The sequence below is a fragment of the Rhincodon typus genome, chromosome 18, assembly GCF_021869965.1.
Source record: "Rhincodon typus isolate 14 chromosome 18, sRhiTyp1.1, whole genome shotgun sequence".
In the NCBI taxonomy this organism is placed as follows: domain Eukaryota; kingdom Metazoa; phylum Chordata; class Chondrichthyes; order Orectolobiformes; family Rhincodontidae; genus Rhincodon; species Rhincodon typus.
The window spans coordinates 14,389,743-14,408,486 of NC_063349.1; the positions used below are offsets into that span (position 1 = coordinate 14,389,743).

The 18,744-nt window shown below is 40.3% G+C and overlaps 1 protein-coding gene across 1 annotated transcript in view; it reads left to right on the forward strand.

The window, feature by feature from the left end:
- cadps2 (Ca++-dependent secretion activator 2) overlaps positions 1-13,516 on the forward strand; it is a 602,458-nt gene extending 588,942 nt beyond the window's left edge. Inside the window, exons 28-29 of the mRNA XM_048607831.1 lie at positions 7,663-7,767; positions 11,736-13,516. Coding sequence (XP_048463788.1) covers positions 7,663-7,767; positions 11,736-11,915 — 285 coding nt within the window. The 3' untranslated portion in view covers positions 11,916-13,516. The remainder of the gene's footprint in view (positions 1-7,662; positions 7,768-11,735) is intronic.
- The last annotated feature ends 5,228 nt before the right edge of the window (positions 13,517-18,744 follow it).

Below are 18,744 nucleotides of genomic sequence, written 5' to 3' on the forward strand. Positions count from 1 at the left end.
TTCAGAATACTCAATTTCTGTTTTAAAGAATAATTCTAAGGGGTGGACCAACCATCTGTGGTTAAGTTAAGGAAAGCATTATACTGAAAGAAATGCATATAACTGCACAAAGGTGAGTAGCAGGTCAGATGGTCAGTCAAAATATAAAGAATATCAGAGAGTGGGTTAATCAGAGGAAGAAATTAGAGTATGACAGGATGCGAATTAGCAAGGAAAAAATGGATACCAAGAGTTTCTACAGATATTTTAGAAGGAAAAGAGTGAATAAAGTGAATGTTGGTCCTCTAGAGAGTGAGAATAGGGAGTTAGTAGATAGTAAGGAAATGGCAAGTGAAATGAACAAATTTATCTTCACTATAGAATATACAAAAAAAGATTCATAGAATCCACAGGATCCCTACAGAGCGTAAATAGGCCATTCAGCCCAACAAGTCCACACTAACTCACCAAGGAACATCACACCCAGACCCAGACTCATTCCCCTAACCTATCCCTGCATTTCCCATGGCTAACACACCTAACCTACACATTCCTGAACACTATGGGTAATTCCAATAACTGTTGTAAGTCAGGAAGTGGAAGGAAGAGAAAAACTTAGTGAAATTACAAACATGAGGGAAGCAATACTGAGCAAATTGATGGTGTTGTGGGAGGTCAACCCCTGGCCACTGATAAATTTCATTCTTGGGTTTTAAAAGAGCTGGCTAATGAGACACTGAATGCATTGGTATTAATTTTCCAAACAATTGCTAGATTCTCAAAGGTTCCATCAAACTGGAAAGTAATATATATAAATCCTCAATTCAAAGACAGAGGAAGACAGAAAATGGGAAACTATAGTCCAGTAAGTTGATGGGGAGTGGTTTGGGAAGGTGTTTGTGTTATGGTCCCAGCTGACGTTTCCAGTCCCAGACCGAAATCTGGCTTGATAGATCTTTTTTCTACAAAATACAAACAGGCAAAGCTACATGTTTGCTTTCAGCGATAATACAAAATAAGTGAAGCTATTTACATGTAACACAATATCACTTAACAGTACTCAAACACCAGAGAGAGTTTGCTTCTCTATCCACAGCTAAAGGTGTAACTTAACAGATTCTATCAATTTTAAATTTCAATTTCACAGTTTGGTAGCCTCTTCCTTGATTAGCCTCACAGCTGAGCTTAGACTTTCTCACTTTCAAATTGCCCCATCAAGGTTCTAACCAAACACTTCTGGTCTGGAGCTTTCAAACTAAAATTCTTACACTGAGGTAACCTATTTTCAAACTTTCCTGAACTAACTCCTTTCAAGCCATGGATACTATATCACCCCTACACCATAAACTTCTACTTTGTGAAACTCCTTTCTCTCGGAGAAATTGTTTTATACACTTAACTTCAACCATAACTTCCACAAACTGAAACCAAAAGCTTTGCAAGCAGCATATTTTCCCTAAACAAAAGAATCCTCACCTAGCCATTAGTTCAAAACCTAAATTCAGTGATAGATGATACTAAAATATATATACATTATATACCTCGTGTCATATTAGAATTGATCATTAAGGAGTTTTATAGCACTTACAAAAATTTAAGGTACTGAAGAAGAGTCAGCATGGTTTTGTGAAAGGGAAATCATGCTTAAGCAATCTATTGTCGTTCTTTGAAGGAGTAATATGTGCTGTGGATGAAACGGAGATCATTGATAAAATACATTTGGACTTCCAGAAGGCATTTGACAAGGTGCCATGTGAAAAGCTATTTCACAAATTAGAAGCTTGTGCTGTAGGGGTAATATGCTACCACGGATTGAAGATTAGCTAGCAACTTGATGGCAGAAAACAGTTTGCATAAAGGGGTCTTTTTTTGTTTGGCAGGATGAGATGAGTGAGGTCCCAAAGATTCTAATCGGACCCTCAGCTTTTCATAATTTTTATTTTATTTTGATGAGAGGAGCAAAGGCATAGTCGCTAAATTTGCAAACAACACAAAGATCGGTAGGAAAGTACGTAATGAAGAGGACATACCTATCTATGTCTGCAGTCTTATTAAGTGAATGGCATAAATCTGCCAGGTGGAGTATAATGTAGGAAAATGTACAAAAGCATGTTTGACTGAAAAAATGAAAAAAAAGAGTCTTACTTGTAGAAAGAAAATATTCTGGGTGCCAAGTGATCAAGATAGTCTAGTACATGAGTCACAAAATATTGATGTGCAGGTGAAGCAAGTAATTAAGAGGATTAATGGAATGCTATGTTGAACGTAAGAGAAATTGAACCCAAAAGTAAGGATGTCGTATTTCAGTTATGCAAATGTTGGTGAGATCACATCTTAAATATTGTGTGCAGTTTTGGTGTGCATATTTAAGGAAAGATGTAAATACATTGGAGGTAGTTCAGAAAAGGTTTACTAGATTGACTGCTTGCCTTGTGAGGAATGATTGGACAGATTAGGCTTTTCCCTTTCTTGTGTGATGTTTAGAAGAGTGAGGGGTTCCTTTTTTGAATCACATAAGATCCCAAATGGCCTTGATAAGGTGGCTGTAGAAAGAATGTTTCTTCTTGTGGGTGATGAAGGGCTTTCCCCTATCAGTTGTTTCAGAGTTAGAGGCCACTTTTTTTTGAAATTAGGGTTTGCGCTTTTAGATCAAAGATAAGGAGACTTTTTTTTCCTTCTGACAGTTGTCTATGTTTGGCACTCTCTACTTCAGAAGGCAAGATGGGCAGGGTCATTGAATACATTTAAGGCGGAGGTAGATTGATTCTTGTTAGGCAAGGGGATTGAAGCTTGGGGGCAGATGGGTATATGTGGAATTCAAAACCTTCTCAGATTAGCTATTCTTATTAAATGAGGGAGCATGTTTGAGGGGCCAAATGTCCCACTTCTTCTACTACATGTGTTTGTGAAACCTTTCAGACCATTTACGTTATTACCATTCACATAGGAGGGGTGATTCCTCATTTGGGAGCTCCTGATGGAAAGCAGCACATGCACGAAACAGCAGTTAGAAAAACATGAGCCCAAAATTTAATGACAAAGCAGCCCCACAGTAAGAGCCTGAAACATGCATTATGCAATTAGATGCAATGCAATGCATTATGTAATGGCCATGTATCCTGTTTCTGTTAGCCTTCAGTAGTAAGATATGCAAGACAACTTCGTTTTTAATAACTGTATGCTTACTGTCTACCATGTAGGAAGCTTAGTGGGTCATTTAGCACCAAAAATGTACACAATCTATTATTAGATTTCTAAGCTAGCTGCTCTCCTGTGGAAATGTTCAACCAAGCATAGAAGCACAAGGTACAGAATTCTGAGCTTCACTTTAACTTATGTAGTGGTTACAAACCCAATAATTCTATTAACCACAGCCTGTTTCTATTGGTGTCTCATTCTGGTTACTGTACTGAGACAAATCACATATGCTCCTGCACCCACCACTCTAGCAAGCCATGCAGACTGGCTAATACCAAAGTCATTTTTTTTCTCTCTAACAATGAATAGGAGCAGGAAAGCTGATGGGCTTTTGTGCTCTCAACCTCTTCTGACACTAGTAATTTGAATGTAATGAGTGTTTATGAAATTTGGCTGTAATTAATTCTTTGTTAAGTGGCAGCTCTCGAGCAGTGTGAGGGGCCCATGGAAAATGCAAGCAAACAGATCACCTAGATCTAAAATAAAATGATTTCCACCTGTTTGCGCACACACACATAGTTCAGGGAAGGAATGACAATATATAACATATGCAATTCCTGGTGACTAAATGCTCCATTTTCATTTCATTACCAGTTCAGTTATGTTGCTTTTTTAGCTCATTGCAGCTTCCTACAGACATGTTGCTAAACCTCATTTTCTATTGTCATGCATGACAACCTCTGTATAATACTTGTTAGAGTCTAGGGTTGACAAAGAGTTTGCTCTTGCTATTGTGGAGCTCGTGGGCTGTGAGTGAAGCCTCCGCAGCTGCAAGAGACCCAGTTTGGCTCAGCTGCAGTGTTTAGGCAAGTGCAGTCTCCCGGCTTTGTCAGTGACGACCAACAATAGGTGCTGAGGGGGTGGGGTGTCTTTCAGTGCCTGTAGTAATGCTGCACACAGTTGGGGATCAGTGCCAGGCATTCATGTCGTACCTCTTTTCATTGCAATGGATTATTAATTCAAGACTAAAGGTTAGGGGGAGGAGGTAGTGCAGGCGTTTGGAGCAGTAAAGAAAGACGATGAAGTGAGAGTGCTTATGGACCTGCTAAGGTAATTTTCATACTTATTAGAAGCCATCAACCCTGAGAGTGCTGAATCCCTGTTGACACATTTCATTATTAAAAATGCACGAGTGCTAAGGTTCTGAACATTTTAGTGGCTTATCATTGTTGAATTCACCTGAGTCATCTCGCCAGCATCACCTCTTAGCTGTCTCTAAAATATCGTCGCTTATACTGGCTCAGAAAATGTTCTTAAACAGTGAGATTAGACTGATGTTCTGTTTTCTGTGCTCCTGTTGATTTGTTGGACCTTTCTGAACTGGAAAGCGAGCGGAGGCTTGATGAGGAAATGGGTTGCTAATGTGACTTGCCAAGCTGGAGTCATGGACAATTAGTGTGAAGAAATACAGAGGTCACACCGTGTCAAACACAACAATTCTCCTTGTTTCCTGTGGTTCTTGAGAAATGTGGGCAGAAAATGAAGTGGATAATCAAAGCCTCACAAGCAATAAGTGAAGAATCAACACAGTAATATGAGTTTTTTTTAAATTGCAGGCACTATTATATATCACAGATTGTAAGTGACTCCATCATGTTTAATTATCCTCTTGTGAGAAGGATGTGGCAGTATTTAACAGAAGCAATAGGAGTCCCACCCACAGGCTGGAGAATCTGCAAGATCCTGTGTTGCCTCTTTTCAGGAGTGCCCACTGAACTAAGTGCCACATGAGCACTTAACTGGAGAGGGGCTGGCCTTTCACTGGATCAATGACCCGGGGAGGAATGCAGATGTCCTACCTGCCTGGATCAGAGGTCAGCAGTCACATTGAACAATAGCGCCAACAGGGAGGCAGTGGCCACTGCCGGTATATCTGAGGCCTCAGGTGACGACTGGATCCCAGGTAACAGGAAGGAGGGTTGGCTCCTAGTGAGCCCCCACCCCTGCCCAGCCCATAGTTTGATGATTTCAACTGACAACAGGGCAGAAAAGTCATCTATGAGCCTTCCTGTCACAGATGGAATCAGGGTGGAAGAGGGAAGATAGCAGAGTCCCCATTCACCTGACTAAACAAATGACCCTCCACCCCTCCACCACACTCAATAGGAGGAAGGGTATTAAATTCTGCCCCTCATCTTTGTTGAATTTGAAACTGTACTGAAACTGGAATCTTCTTCTTATGCATTCATACTCGCAGATTTAAGGTTTAAAATCAAAATCTTAGTCCTTTATTATGCAGTTATTGAGATTCAATGAATATGTACAGTGCTAAATTCACCCTATTTGTGCAGTCTGCTGAACTGACTGTAAGAAGCCTCAATCAATTGTATAATCTGCTAAAACTGCATTGCCAATCAGAATGGTTGGGCAGGAGCATGGCCTGACACCAGTCATAATGAAATGACAGAACCAAAACTACAAACATTTCTGAGCCTAGTAGCTCTTTACCTCCAAATATGGGGGAGAAACTTTATCTAGAGTTGACTCAATAATGCTGCAGTACTGGGTCTGAGTTCTATAGACTTCAAGTGAAGTGGAATCACTGATAGTATTCTGCAAATAGTCTTAATTAAGAACAGGTTTGATGATCCTAATAGCCGTTTTATATTCCATGTTTCCTTATGGACATGTGTTTCTGAAATTCCCTCAGAATTCAATGATCTGTGCAGGTGCTTAAAGACCAGTTTGTTTTTATTAAATCCAAGTCACAGTCAGACTTACTGTGGGCCACATTGTTCTTTGATGGTACTACAAAATTGGCAAATGTGAGGGAGTACAGGACAAGGGCACATAACCTTAAAATGACAATGCGTCGTTCAGCAGTGATATTGAGGACCACTTGTAAACATAATGGATTATTTGGAAATCTGAACTTCTCAGATTCCTAAAACTGTTGATTTTTTTCAAAGTGGTGTTCAGACTAAAGATTAGGCTTCTCCTCCTTGCACTGTCACCTAATGCCAAACCAATAGATACAGGTAGATGAGTATACAGTAACAGCCTTGTCAAGGACAGTCCTATGATTTTGGCTCCTTGTCTGTGAGGGAGCACTTGGCTTGCATTGTGTATCTCCCCATGGTAAAGTAACTAAGATGGGGAATTCAGCAAAACATGGTATGTTGAATCTACAATACTGAAATATTGTGTTTTAACAATGACAGTTTGCTCATAGCCCAAGTAGGGTCAGTATAGCCATATGTTTTGTATTTATTTAAAATTTGCATGAAACTCACAACCAAGATTCTATTATATCCTAAGATGGCTGCATGTCATTATTATGATAATAGGTTGAAAAATATTGTAAGCTTTTGACTAATTTGGTGATGCAATGTTTAAAAGGGAATTATACTTTTTATGTGATATGAGCACAAAAAACACTGATCCTTTCATCCAAATTATCTTTATTCCTATTTGTTCTTTTCTAAATTATAGCATAATATCTTACAATGGGTAAGTAGCTTGGACAAGTCAGATGTAGAGTGGTATGGTGGCCACATTGCATTGACCTGTGTAACTAGCTGAATTTATTGATTCGTGGGATGAGGGTGTTACTGCCCAGGCCACATTTACTGTACATCCTTAATTGCCCAGAGTGAGATGAAGATTCAACTGCATTGTTATGGGTCTTAAATCATATATAGGCCAGAGCAGGTAAGGTTGGCAGATTTCCTTCTCTAAATGACATTAGTGAACCAGATGGGATTTTGTGGCAATCAACTTGGTCACCGTAAGATAAGCTTTCTTTTCTTAATTCAAGTTTTTTTTTTAATTGAATTCACATTTCACCATCTGCTATGTCTCCAGAACGTTAACCTGGGATTTGGCATTATCAGTCCTGTGACATGCCACCACCTCCCTAACTGCAAAAGAAATGTCTATAATGGCAAAGTTAAAAGATTGCATTTTGATTTTAAATTACATAGTGCCTAAATTTACTACATATGTATGTTAAGTATTACACTTGCTTAAAGTGAGTAAGCGAGTATATGCTACCTCAACATACTTAGCCGCCAAAGCTGAAAGATGCTGTCAACCTAAAATGGTTCTGTCTTTCCTGTTGGTCATATTGGATTTGGTCATATGTTGAGTTGGCTTAACCAAGCAATATTTTGAAAAATCAGGTAAAAGTGGTATTGAAGTCAGATTTAAATCTGCATTTGTTTATTTATGTTGAATAAAGTTTATGCATGTTTTTCTTCCTTTGAATCTGACTTATCTTGAAGTAAGTCAACCAGCCTGACCTACAGATACTTTACATTAAAAATTAAGAGGACTAACCTTCTGATCACAATTTTTAATTTGTTGACAAATTATTTTCTGTGTGGTTTAAAATGAGAAGCCCATGAGTAAAGAGCCAATGATTGGGCTTACCCTGTTTATGACTTGCACAAGGTTAATAATCGTGTCACAAAGAAAAGCAAATGTACTTTCAGATTCATAATGTTTAGCTCTCGTGGCTGTAGAAATTTTGTTTTCTTCCTGCAGCAATGGTACACCAGCTCAATGAAAGTCATCTGTGTCTGGCTGACAGACCGTTTGGATCTGCAACTCCATCTCTACCAGTTGAAGACGCTCATAAAAATAGTCAAGGTATAAACGGCTTTTCCCTAATTTCTCAAAAGGGCACATGGAAAAATTTAAAGGTGTTACCCTGACAGGACAAATAACTGACAAATTCCATTTAGTTTGTAAAAAGAGGCAAAGGTCACCTTCATCTCGCTGACATTATCTGCATCTCATGCAATGAGGTGTTTCAACATACTTGACATTGTAATATTGCATGCTTGCTAAGAGAAGAGAGATTTGTCAGACAGGTTTTATTTGGAAGTAAAGTAACAACTATTCAAAAGGCAAACTCAGTGAATCATTAATGATCAGGATTAAAGTCAGGATCAGATCTGTACTTGTGTAAGGGGAGGACAGAGACAACAGCTTCTTTTCAAGATTAAGATACAATCTTGTAGACTTGTAAAATGCAGTGATATAATGGTGCGTGGGAATAATTTTGTTTTGTGGCTGGGCTATGATTTCAGAGTCACTTCCAGGTTTGACAATTTGGGTGTAACATGCAATTTTTGTTGGTTTAGACAATTAAGGACAATGGATGGGTTCCCAATGGTGGAGGGCCAACAGGAAGCCTATCAGCAGAGAGAAAGCTGCAGCCTGTTAATGCGGATTAGGGAGAGAGAGAGAAAGGGCAGACTCTCAGCATTTTTAAAATCTTGTAGAATACAAATGACCATAGATACCAGACCACCTTTGTGAATGGAGTAGGGGATAAGACTTACTATAGGGCAGTCAACAACTGTAAGTAGACTGCAGGGTGAAGTGATGGGGAAGAAATTCTGGACCTATCTGACTCTGGTGGGCTTCCATAATTCTCTCCAAAGTGTATATTCTGCTGTAATATTGTTAACGGTAGCTTATGCCTGGCTAATTTGATTGAATGTTTTAACGTTGTGGAATTGAAGGTAAATTATTTACCTGATTAGGAAATTGACAGAGCAGAAGAAAACAGAAGATGGAATTTTATGTCAATTTTCCACACCCCAACTTCTCTCTGCAGAATCGGTGGTGAACATTAAATCGGATGATGAAGGCTTGAAATTTCTGGTCACCTTTGAGCCATATTTCCTCCACTTCTCATATCTTCTGTTGTCTACAATCTGTTTTATTAGATATATTTGGAAAAAAAAAACTAATTGGACCATCCTGTACAATATCCACCACCACAGATGATTAGCTGTGCTCTTTTTTGAAAAACTATTTTTCATGAGATGTGGGAAAGCCAGAATTTGTTACCCATCTGTAATTTATCTTGAACTGAGTGCTATTTCTGGGGATAATTAAGAGTCAGCCACATCACCATGGATATGGAATCACAGGCTAGAATGGCAATTTCCTTCCCAAAAGAATATTAGTGAAGCAATTTTGTTTTACAACTATTAGTAATAGTTTCATGGTCATCATTACTGAGAATAACTTTATAGATCAGATTTTTTGATTAAGTTTCAATTCCAACAACTTCCATGGTAAGATTTGAACAAATTACCCCTCAGTCTTTATTAGCCTGAGTCTCTGGATTATTAGTCCAATGACATTATCACTATGTCAATATCTCCTCTTGTACACACGTTGGTTATTTCTGTTTAATCCAACGTTCTGTGAGAATTCTTGTCCTCCTCCCAGCGTGCACTGACACTGAGGTGCTCAATGTTTTCAACTGCTTTCAATGTGGAAGATTGAGACCCCTTCTCGTGACACTGACCAACTGCTGTCAGCCAGGTAATCATTTGATCAAGAAAAGAAGTTGGAAAATCTATGAAAGTTGCATATAACATAGCTGAGGAGTGAAAGAAGGAACATTGCTAGGCCAGAATTTACTGGACTAATCTGCCTACTATAAAGGGAGCTTTTGATTCTGTCTTCAATGTGATTTTTAATTTGTTGGTGTCACTTCTCAAAAACGAATATTTAACTCCTATCCGGTTATCATCCTCCTTACCTCCTCCTGAATTATCTACTGTCTCTCTCTCGTCCTATTTCTTCCTTGTCCCACTATCTCTTCTTTTCCATTTTCGATCCAACCTCTCATAAACTCACACTTTTCCAGTCCCCTCTCTTTTCCACCCTCTCACTCGTTTGCATTTCTGTCTCACTCTGCCACCCCTCTCATGCTCTCCTGGCCTTTGCTCCCTCCCCACCCCTCCTGTCACACCCAGTAAGGTGATGGTGGCCTGGGGCTCGTCCGCTCCGTCCGCTTTTCTCTTTTTTTGCTGTCTTTTTAAAAAGTTTTATTTTGTTTACCTCTTGGTGAAGAGCTCAGTCATGGAGATGGCTTCTGCCGTGTGTATTCCCAGCGGCGTCGGAGACTGTTTGGGTTCCCGGCCGCTTCTGCATTGTCAAGGCGGCCCTAGCACCGACCCATGGCTGGTGCAGCGGAGGTGAGTCTGGGTTCCCGATCGCATCTGCTTCCAGTGAAGTATTCATGGAGGTGGCGGCGGAACCGGGTTTGGGCCCGGGAGGAGACCCTCAAGACATCAGCAGCGGCTGCATCGACGAGGTGGCTTGGGAGTCAAGCTTGGGCTGGCGTGGTACCCGGCAGCATCGGTAGGGTCTGCGTTGGCCAGGGCTGTTGAGCACTAATAGTGGCAAGGGCGTTGGTGGGGACAAAGTGGCTCTAAAGAATGTTGGCTTCCATTCCAGCGGAGACCTGGCCCCCAAGCCCATGGCCCATGACACAGCCCTTAACAAGAAGGATTGTAAAGTTTTTTTCTCGATTTCTTCATTTTTCTGCCTTTACGTTCTACGTTTCAGTTTATTTTTCCTTTAATTTGAGATGACGCCAGAGTGGCGACACTGGAAAAGATTTTTCACTGCACTTTGTCAGCATCCTTTCTCTCCTGCTCTTTTGGCCTGTCTCCCACCCTGCTTCTGATCTGCACCATTCACCCTTTATCACTCCCTATTGCTTCTCTCTGTCTCTTTGCTCCACTTTCCTCCTCTCTGTCTCTCTCTCGTCCATCTCACAACCTCTCATTTCCACCTGAACCTGATCCATTCCAGCTTCCTTTCTCTATCATTCTATCCCACATTTCGGCTCTCACTCATTCTCATCACACTCACTCCTTATCTCTCCTGATTGAAATTCTGAACTTGGTCAATACTGTGAGCAATTGACTATGAATTCTTGACAGCATCATAGTGGTAAGAATTTGCAGCGATTTGACTCTGAAAATGTCTTACTGCCACTCTAAGTGTAGCTATTGTATTTGGAACCAGCGGAGATGTTTTCGATATACCGCCTCCCTTCAGCATTGGTCCTGGCATTGTCATGGCAGTGCTTAGATTAGATATCATTGTGACTATATACTCGCCCTGTTCCCTGTGGTATTTGGCATGTAGGTTCCAATGATGGTACAAAGCATTTAGATTGACATATCAAACTAAGTAAATTAATTGTGCTGAGGTCCCGTTAACACAATAACTGTATAATCGCACTGAAAATATGAAAATGAAAGTAATTTATTTTAACATTTTAAATTATTTAAAAAAGATTTTAATACCTTAATATTTATGTAAGATACAGTTTGGAAGTGCATTAACCTTTGTAATGTAGCAAATGTAGAAGCCAAATTGCATACAACAACTTCTCACAAACAACAATATAATCATCTATTGACCCTGGATCATTCGGTACAACAAATCTGCAGAAATAGATAGAATCATAGAATCCCTAAAGTGTAGAAGCGGGCCATTCGACCCATCGAGTTTACACCGACCCTCCGTAAAGCATCCCATCCAGACCCATCCCCACCCTATCCGAGTAACCCCACATTTCCATGGCTAATCCACCTAGCCTACACATCACTGGACGCTGTGGGCAATTTAGCATGGCCAATCCACCCTAACCTGCACATCTTTGGACTGCGGGAGATCTTGTCTCTTTGCAAACTAAACATCACCTAGGTATATTTTGTAGGCTGCAGATTCTAAAGCATCTTAAAACACCTGGTGATCGCCAATATGAAATTTAAAATTGTGTTTTCTTGCTTCAGAAATCGTACAGGGACTTCCGGCTGCAAGGAGTTTTAGAAGGGACATTGAACTGTAAAGCATATGAAACCATCCACACCCGTTTGACAGTGGAAGAAGCCACAGCATCGGTGTCCGATGGTGGAGGCCTCCAAGGTATCACAATGAAAGATAGCGACGAAGAGAGCGAAGATGTGAAATAGGACGGAAAGGAGGTAGCTGGTCGTTTGGACTCATTTTTTTTCAACCAGTGTTTGTACCATTTCTTCAGAGGACGGTGTAAAACATCATTCAGGTGTAATGAGATTATCCTACTTTAGAGCATAGCCGTAGGGTGGGAGTGGGATGGGAGGGTATAATTGTGGCTGAACTCTGTGCTGAACTGTGAAATGAATGTCCGTCTGCTCCCAAATCAGACCGTACCAACACAGTTGGTAGTTCTCCCAACTCACAGAGAAATTGTGCATTCGAGAGAGGAGCTGCCAGAAGACTTGGCTTCCAGCTTTTCGCGCGGTGGGAGCATACTGGCAGGAAGGTTGGAGGGTGGGGGGTGGTGCGAGGGAAGTGGGCAGTGGGTGAAGTGCCCATATGTGCCAGGACAACGTGACATATCCCGAACGTTTACACATTCCTAGAGAAGAAATCATCACCAGACATTGTGGACTCCTGTCGGAGCAGTGTGCGAGGCTATTAGTCATTTGTGCTGTTTGTGGTCTTAATTGGTGACATGAGGCAGCATGATAGAATAAACAGCCATGTTATATTGAGATGTCAGTTGTGCCTAATGTTCCGGGCTTCTTTGTAAATATTGCGATGCCTTTATAATTGCAGCTTCAATAATACTGTGCGCTTTCGGCGGTCTGGCACAAGGGCAATACCGCACATTTGATCTGAAGATTTTAAAGAGAGTGTGGGACCAGGAGATAAATGAAGCAATTGTGGGAAATCGTTCAGTTCAGCACCCCAAATTTAATCTAACGTTTCCTTGCATTTTCTTTTAAAACCTGTATAGTTCCGGTGTCGTTGCTGAGATCGAGGGTCTGCGTGTTTAAGAAAGCATCATTCCCCCTCTTGTCCTCCCTACTGTAGTACCCGCGTTGTCATCGATCTGCCGAAGATACTATTAAAATCTCCACCTGTCTATAGGGAGACGAGTAAAATATTGCAGTATTCCCCGAAACAGTCACGGCCAATACCATTGTTTGTCACAATTAAAAATCCGATAGCAGAAAAGTCGAGGCCATCATTGTAATAAACTCTCATCTGTATTTCCAATTTGTATTTTTTAATAGACTTGCCCGGAACAACAAGAGATGGTATTTCTGCTTCTAGGAAAGAATGTTTTAAGGACCTGATTGACTGGACATTTTGTTTTTCCCCCAGAGTAGTTACTCTGTTTAACAAAAAAAAAATCGGCATAGTTGAATGATCTAGACGCATAACGGAATCTAACCATAATCACAGATGCAATAAATGGATTTAATTTGCATTTTATATAGCGATAAATTGCAGTTTTTATGAATCACCTCGTTCATAAAGTGTGACAAGATTTAACGTTCAATTCTGCATTTCTAACCTAAGCCACAAATTATTCGTCAGCAAGTATTACCGTGAGAGGGACTGCCCGCCCTCTGTGTTTAAACTCAGCGGTTCAGCGCTTTGGAAATGAACTTTCACTATGTTAACGTTGGCCGGAGATAAGGGAAGCAATGTCAGTTTATCCCGGCATCCACACAGAAATAGTTAGCACTCTCATGTTTGGAATTGTGCTGTGAGTGGTTATCTTTCTGTAAATAAAGCGTGTACAACCTCAATGCAGTGTGGAGATGTCTTTTAAATAAAAAACACTGAAGAACAGTACAGAACCAAGTGCTAATGCATAGCCATTTCAGAGTGGGCTGAGGTCCACGTTTGCTCACAATGCTACATCCAGCTTTTCAGCGTGTGACTGGACTTGTAGTGCATTTTCTAGTTTTATTTCATATTGCAATATATTTGAGTTTGGGACAGACTGTATGTCTGCTTCCAGGCCCCTCCAGGTAAAAGTCGCCACAACGCGTCAGCCTTGATAATTAGCGCCCGGTGAAATGTTGTGAATTAACAAAATAATGTAGTAACATGCCATCGCGCTCTGAATACTTGACAATTTATTTAATTTTGGTACAAGTTCCTGAGTGAACAGTTGGATTTCGCTGCGGACAAGTGACATTAACTTAAACCATTCGTTGTCTCTTATAGATTGGAACATGTTTCATAAGGGTCTACCAATGGGGCGAGGTGGTTATTGATACTGCAGACGAACACAATTCGTCCATTCTTTGCTTCAGAAATTGACAAAATGGCCTTTTTTAAAAAAAAAGTCGTAATTAAGGTTATTTGATGAGTTCCAGTCAATATTTGGGGTCAAAATGTAATTGCAGAATCTGTGTTTTTATCACTTCTGTCGGCGTTAGACACACTGTGAACAAAACCGTGAGATACAGAAAAGTAGCCTACCTAACTTCCCTCGAGATGCATTAATTATCATTTATTTAATTTATTATTCAAATCTGTTGATATACCTGTTGACTACACTGTTGTAAATCGGAGCTAAGGTGATGCTTTAGGGTTTACAAGATGAGTTCCAATCTAAATGTAGACATTTCCGGTTGTTTTTTTTTTAAATCACCACAACTGCTGAATGATACATTGGACTCATATTAATGGGAATGAAAACACACTGAAATTTAAATGTATTAACTTGCCAAAACAGCATGTCCAAATATGTCAAAAAGAATGCATTCCTTTCATGAAGTAAACGTGAACTAACGATGCAAAGATTTTTAAAACAAGTGTTACAAAAATAAGGCAAGGCCACCATAATTCAGGCTTGCAACCTGATATTTTGAATCGTAACAGATTTATTCGCAGATTAACCATCGAGGGTAATTCGTTTGCGTTATTGACACTATCTATGCTGAAATCACCAAAAATCACAAATACATTGTAGCACAAAATAAAAGCTATTCGGCCCATCTGATCTATACGAGCGCTTGTGCTTTTCACAAATTTTCTATTGTCCCCTTTCACTTCACCCATCACCATAGCCTTCCATTTCCTTTTTTTCCTGTTTATCTGCTTGGCCCGAACGTATTATATTTGCTTCTTTCAGAAGAAAATGGCTTCAAGAATTTTTGTGTTAACAATTGCATCCTTGAAATTGGCTGCAATATTTGTCCTTGATTGAGGTTTCAATGGAAGCTGTTATTTCACTGTGATACGCTTGATTCAGGATATCACCATGCAGGCAACATCCGTTTCACAATCAGCATCTGATCTGTCCACACAAGATGAACAGTTTGATTTTAGCCAGACGCACTGGTCGAAAAAAAAGCATTTCTGCAGAGACGCGAGAATGTAATCTATTACCTGAGAGTCCTCCTATTCTGCCAGTAATTCCCTCGCATTAAGAAATGATACATTGTTGTTATATACATTATTGGGACTCCATGGCGACGAGGAAGGTGCTTCCGTTTCTTCATTGACCAGGATATTTTGCTTAAACCGTGGTGGATTCAGAATCAAAGGCAGCAACGTGTATTTACACACATCGCCTATGTCAAGGCTTCACACAGGGAATGCGGTTCCTAGCTGTAAGAGGGGGACTTAAAGTCATGAAAATCCCTTTGGTGCGCAGCGCTAATAAAATGTACAGTTGAAATCCGTGAAAGGTTCGGGCAATTGCTTCTGCAATCTAATGTAATCTTTTTTGCGTTTTTTTTCCCCTTGTGGACAATAAGAGAAACGGCTTGCAAACGTACTGTAAAGGTGATGCGCCAACAGACCCATGAATCGCCAATTCTTTTGGTACTAAAGGAATACATTCAGTAGAGACAGGGTCAGATTGTAAGGTACACTCTGGAAACAAATAAAAACCTTAACTGAAAACTCCACACGGACTCCTTGTAATAATTTGTGCACATTTCACATCACAGTATGTACATCGTCTACAGTTGGCACTGACCTCGGTATTTGTGACTTTCTGACAAATTGCTGAAAATTCAAGTAAATGCTTGTGTTTCACGATTCGTTGGTGTTGTAACAAGACACGCCAATTTCGTATAACATTGGTTGACAGTATGTTGTATACAATTCTAGTCGCTGATATTTTTTCGTCAGTGGGTTTTTAAAGCTAGTCATACTCCAAGGTCTGCGAATGTGAAATTATGAGGAGGAAAATAAGTATAAAGCCAAACCTGGCACCGCTGACACCAGTAAAGGAGGTCAGTGTGAGCCACTTTCTGGCTGGTCTGTACAAAACCCTCACTGCTGTACTCTCATGGCAGAAGTTATTGGCCTGTTATTCCGTTGTGCATTTACGGTCCGCTTATTACTTCGTCTATATGAGGCGGGACATGTGCGATGTTAAAGCCCGCGTTTCCAGGAGGGGAGAGGAGAGGTACCACTTTGTTCCCGTGCAGTATTCCTGTCAATAAAAGGCAACGGGTTTCAAACACAGCAAGTGCAGATGTCCCGAGGTACAAAACTGTATGTGAGTAGCCTATTAACCGACGACGTGACAGCATCACATAGTACGACTTGGAATGGCACTGCCCCTATGTACAATACGTTAATGCAAGTGCAAATAACCAGCAATAAGTAGACTCTTTTGTCAATGCTTTGTAATTGAAGTGCTTCTAGTTAAACTACTCTGGCAGCTTAAAAACTGCTTTCGGACACTAATGGGCATTCCATAGATTAGGAAACTGGGGCACAAAAAGTTGCCAGACATGAAGTGCGTCGTCTTAATGCTGCTAGCGATGCTACTAACGCAGAGGTAATTGGCAATGTTTCTTGTCACTATCAACATGTATTGTGGCAGACGCACCTAAATGTTTTAGTGTTCAAACTCTTGTTTTCTTCTCCCGCAATCTCGTACTGTGAGGCACTGTCAACAGACGCCTGCATCAGACTTTCCAATAATGTACATTCCCTTTGGCTAATATTCACCGAGAGCGGGGCTTAAAGCATGTGATCGTCCTCCAGTCGTTTAATTGGTAATAATGAGAAGCAGCCGAACGTTGTGTTAACTCCCCCATCAAAAGATCAAACATAATAGCGGTTTAATGGAAGAGGGGCCTGAGCTACCAATTTGAGTGAGTTGCATTCACTGCACGTTAGTGAAAGAACGTTTCGCTTAGGGTAAAGGAGCATTCAATGTAATGGTAAAATAGTATCTGGGAGCGTTAAATTACAATTGAGGGGAAGAAGTTAAAATATTTTTAGATAATATTGAAAATGTCGACCCAGACATTAGGCAGAGTAGTTAAAATACGTCTACAATGGGTGAATATAAACGTATTTCAGTACTATGAAAATCAAATGACTTTTTTTTGTTCCGTTTTTATTACCCATTCTGTTCAATTTCTGCAGCCACGGTCTATTTTTATAATTAAGTTCAAAACGCGCTAACTTAACCTATGCTGCAATTGCTATTGATGCTGACGAGGAAATCTCCATACACAGCCGGCCCTTACTCTCAAATTCGGCTAATTTGAAAATTTTAAAAAGTCAGTTGTCCAACTTTCTCAAACGACACACGTGGTATTTATTGAAGACGCTTTGTTCTATATTCACCCCGATACACCAACAACCAAATATTAGTGTTCCCTTAAAAATGTCATCATTCGATTAATCCGTGTCACACCATCTTTTCTTTTATCGAGAGGGCAAATTGAAAGGAGATCCCAGCAATTCTTGCTGCACATCCAACGAAGAATGTAACATTCAAAGAGCCCGTGACTCGTTCAAACCTGCTTCGTCTCTTTTCATCCTCTTCAGCAACTAAATTCTTCACTCTCAGCCTGTTTTAACTGGCCATTTCTAACGGGGATTAATCCCAGATAAAGTATCATGTTTAAACCGATGCTAAATGTTAAGTGTGACGTTTAGAACTGTTTTTAAAAAAACTACGCATATGGATACTACTGGAGAAGAGATTCAAATTGATCCTCCAGTGTTCCATTCCAACAATACACTCGGAGCTTTGTAGCTGGCTTTCTGAATCTGATTCTGAACTAACATTTACTCCTGCCTGACTACTAACTAGTTTAATATTTCCCTGAATCTGGCCCCGCCATTTACATTCATGTCATTGCATACCGTTTTCACCTTGAACATTTTTGTACCACTACCCCCAACCAATTTTGGTCGTTTTCCTCCCCCCCGAAAAAAAACACCACGCGATAATTAGATTCTCAGACAAAACCACCGTGAAACTAAGCTACCAACAAAGTGGACATCACAGGATTATTGTTAAAGCCTTTTTTTCTTTCTCGTACAGACCACGGGGACGCGATTTTACAAGCAGCTTCAGTTGGGCTAAAATTAAATACTTGTTTATCCGCAAAATAAATGACATCAAATGTCACATTATCGTTTAGTTATTTACTTTTATTATTATTTATCAATTGTGTGGGCGCTTCAGGTTTTACAAATTCCAATTCGCCCCGAGAAAGGGCTTTGTTTTTACATTACACAAGACACAAATTCGTAAGATTGCTAAACAGCGTTTTAGTGTTTTGAAAACAAGCACGTTTTCACAGAAGCATAGACAAAACCGTTTCCGAAGAACTTGCATTCGAACAGAATCTGTCCTGAATTACATGATCCGATTGGGGAAGATGCTGTCTCTTAGCGCTAGTGATCCGGGTTCGATTCCACCGTGTGTACCAAAGATGTGCAGGTTAGGTGGATTGACCATATTGTCCAAGGACGTGTAGGCTACGTGGATTAGCCATGGAAAATGTAGCCTTATAAGGTAGGGGTATGGGTGGGATGCTCTTGGGAGTGTCGCTGTGGACCTGATGGGCCGAATGGCCTGCTTCCACGCTGGAGGGATCAAATACCAATTTAAATTCAACTACCGTATTGATGTCAACCTGCTGTGGAACTGAAACAAATCGATTTCTAATCCGCCTGTAAAAATGTTACTTCAAAAATAAACTAAATGTGCATGACACCCTCAAAATAAACGAAGTTCATATGAAAACA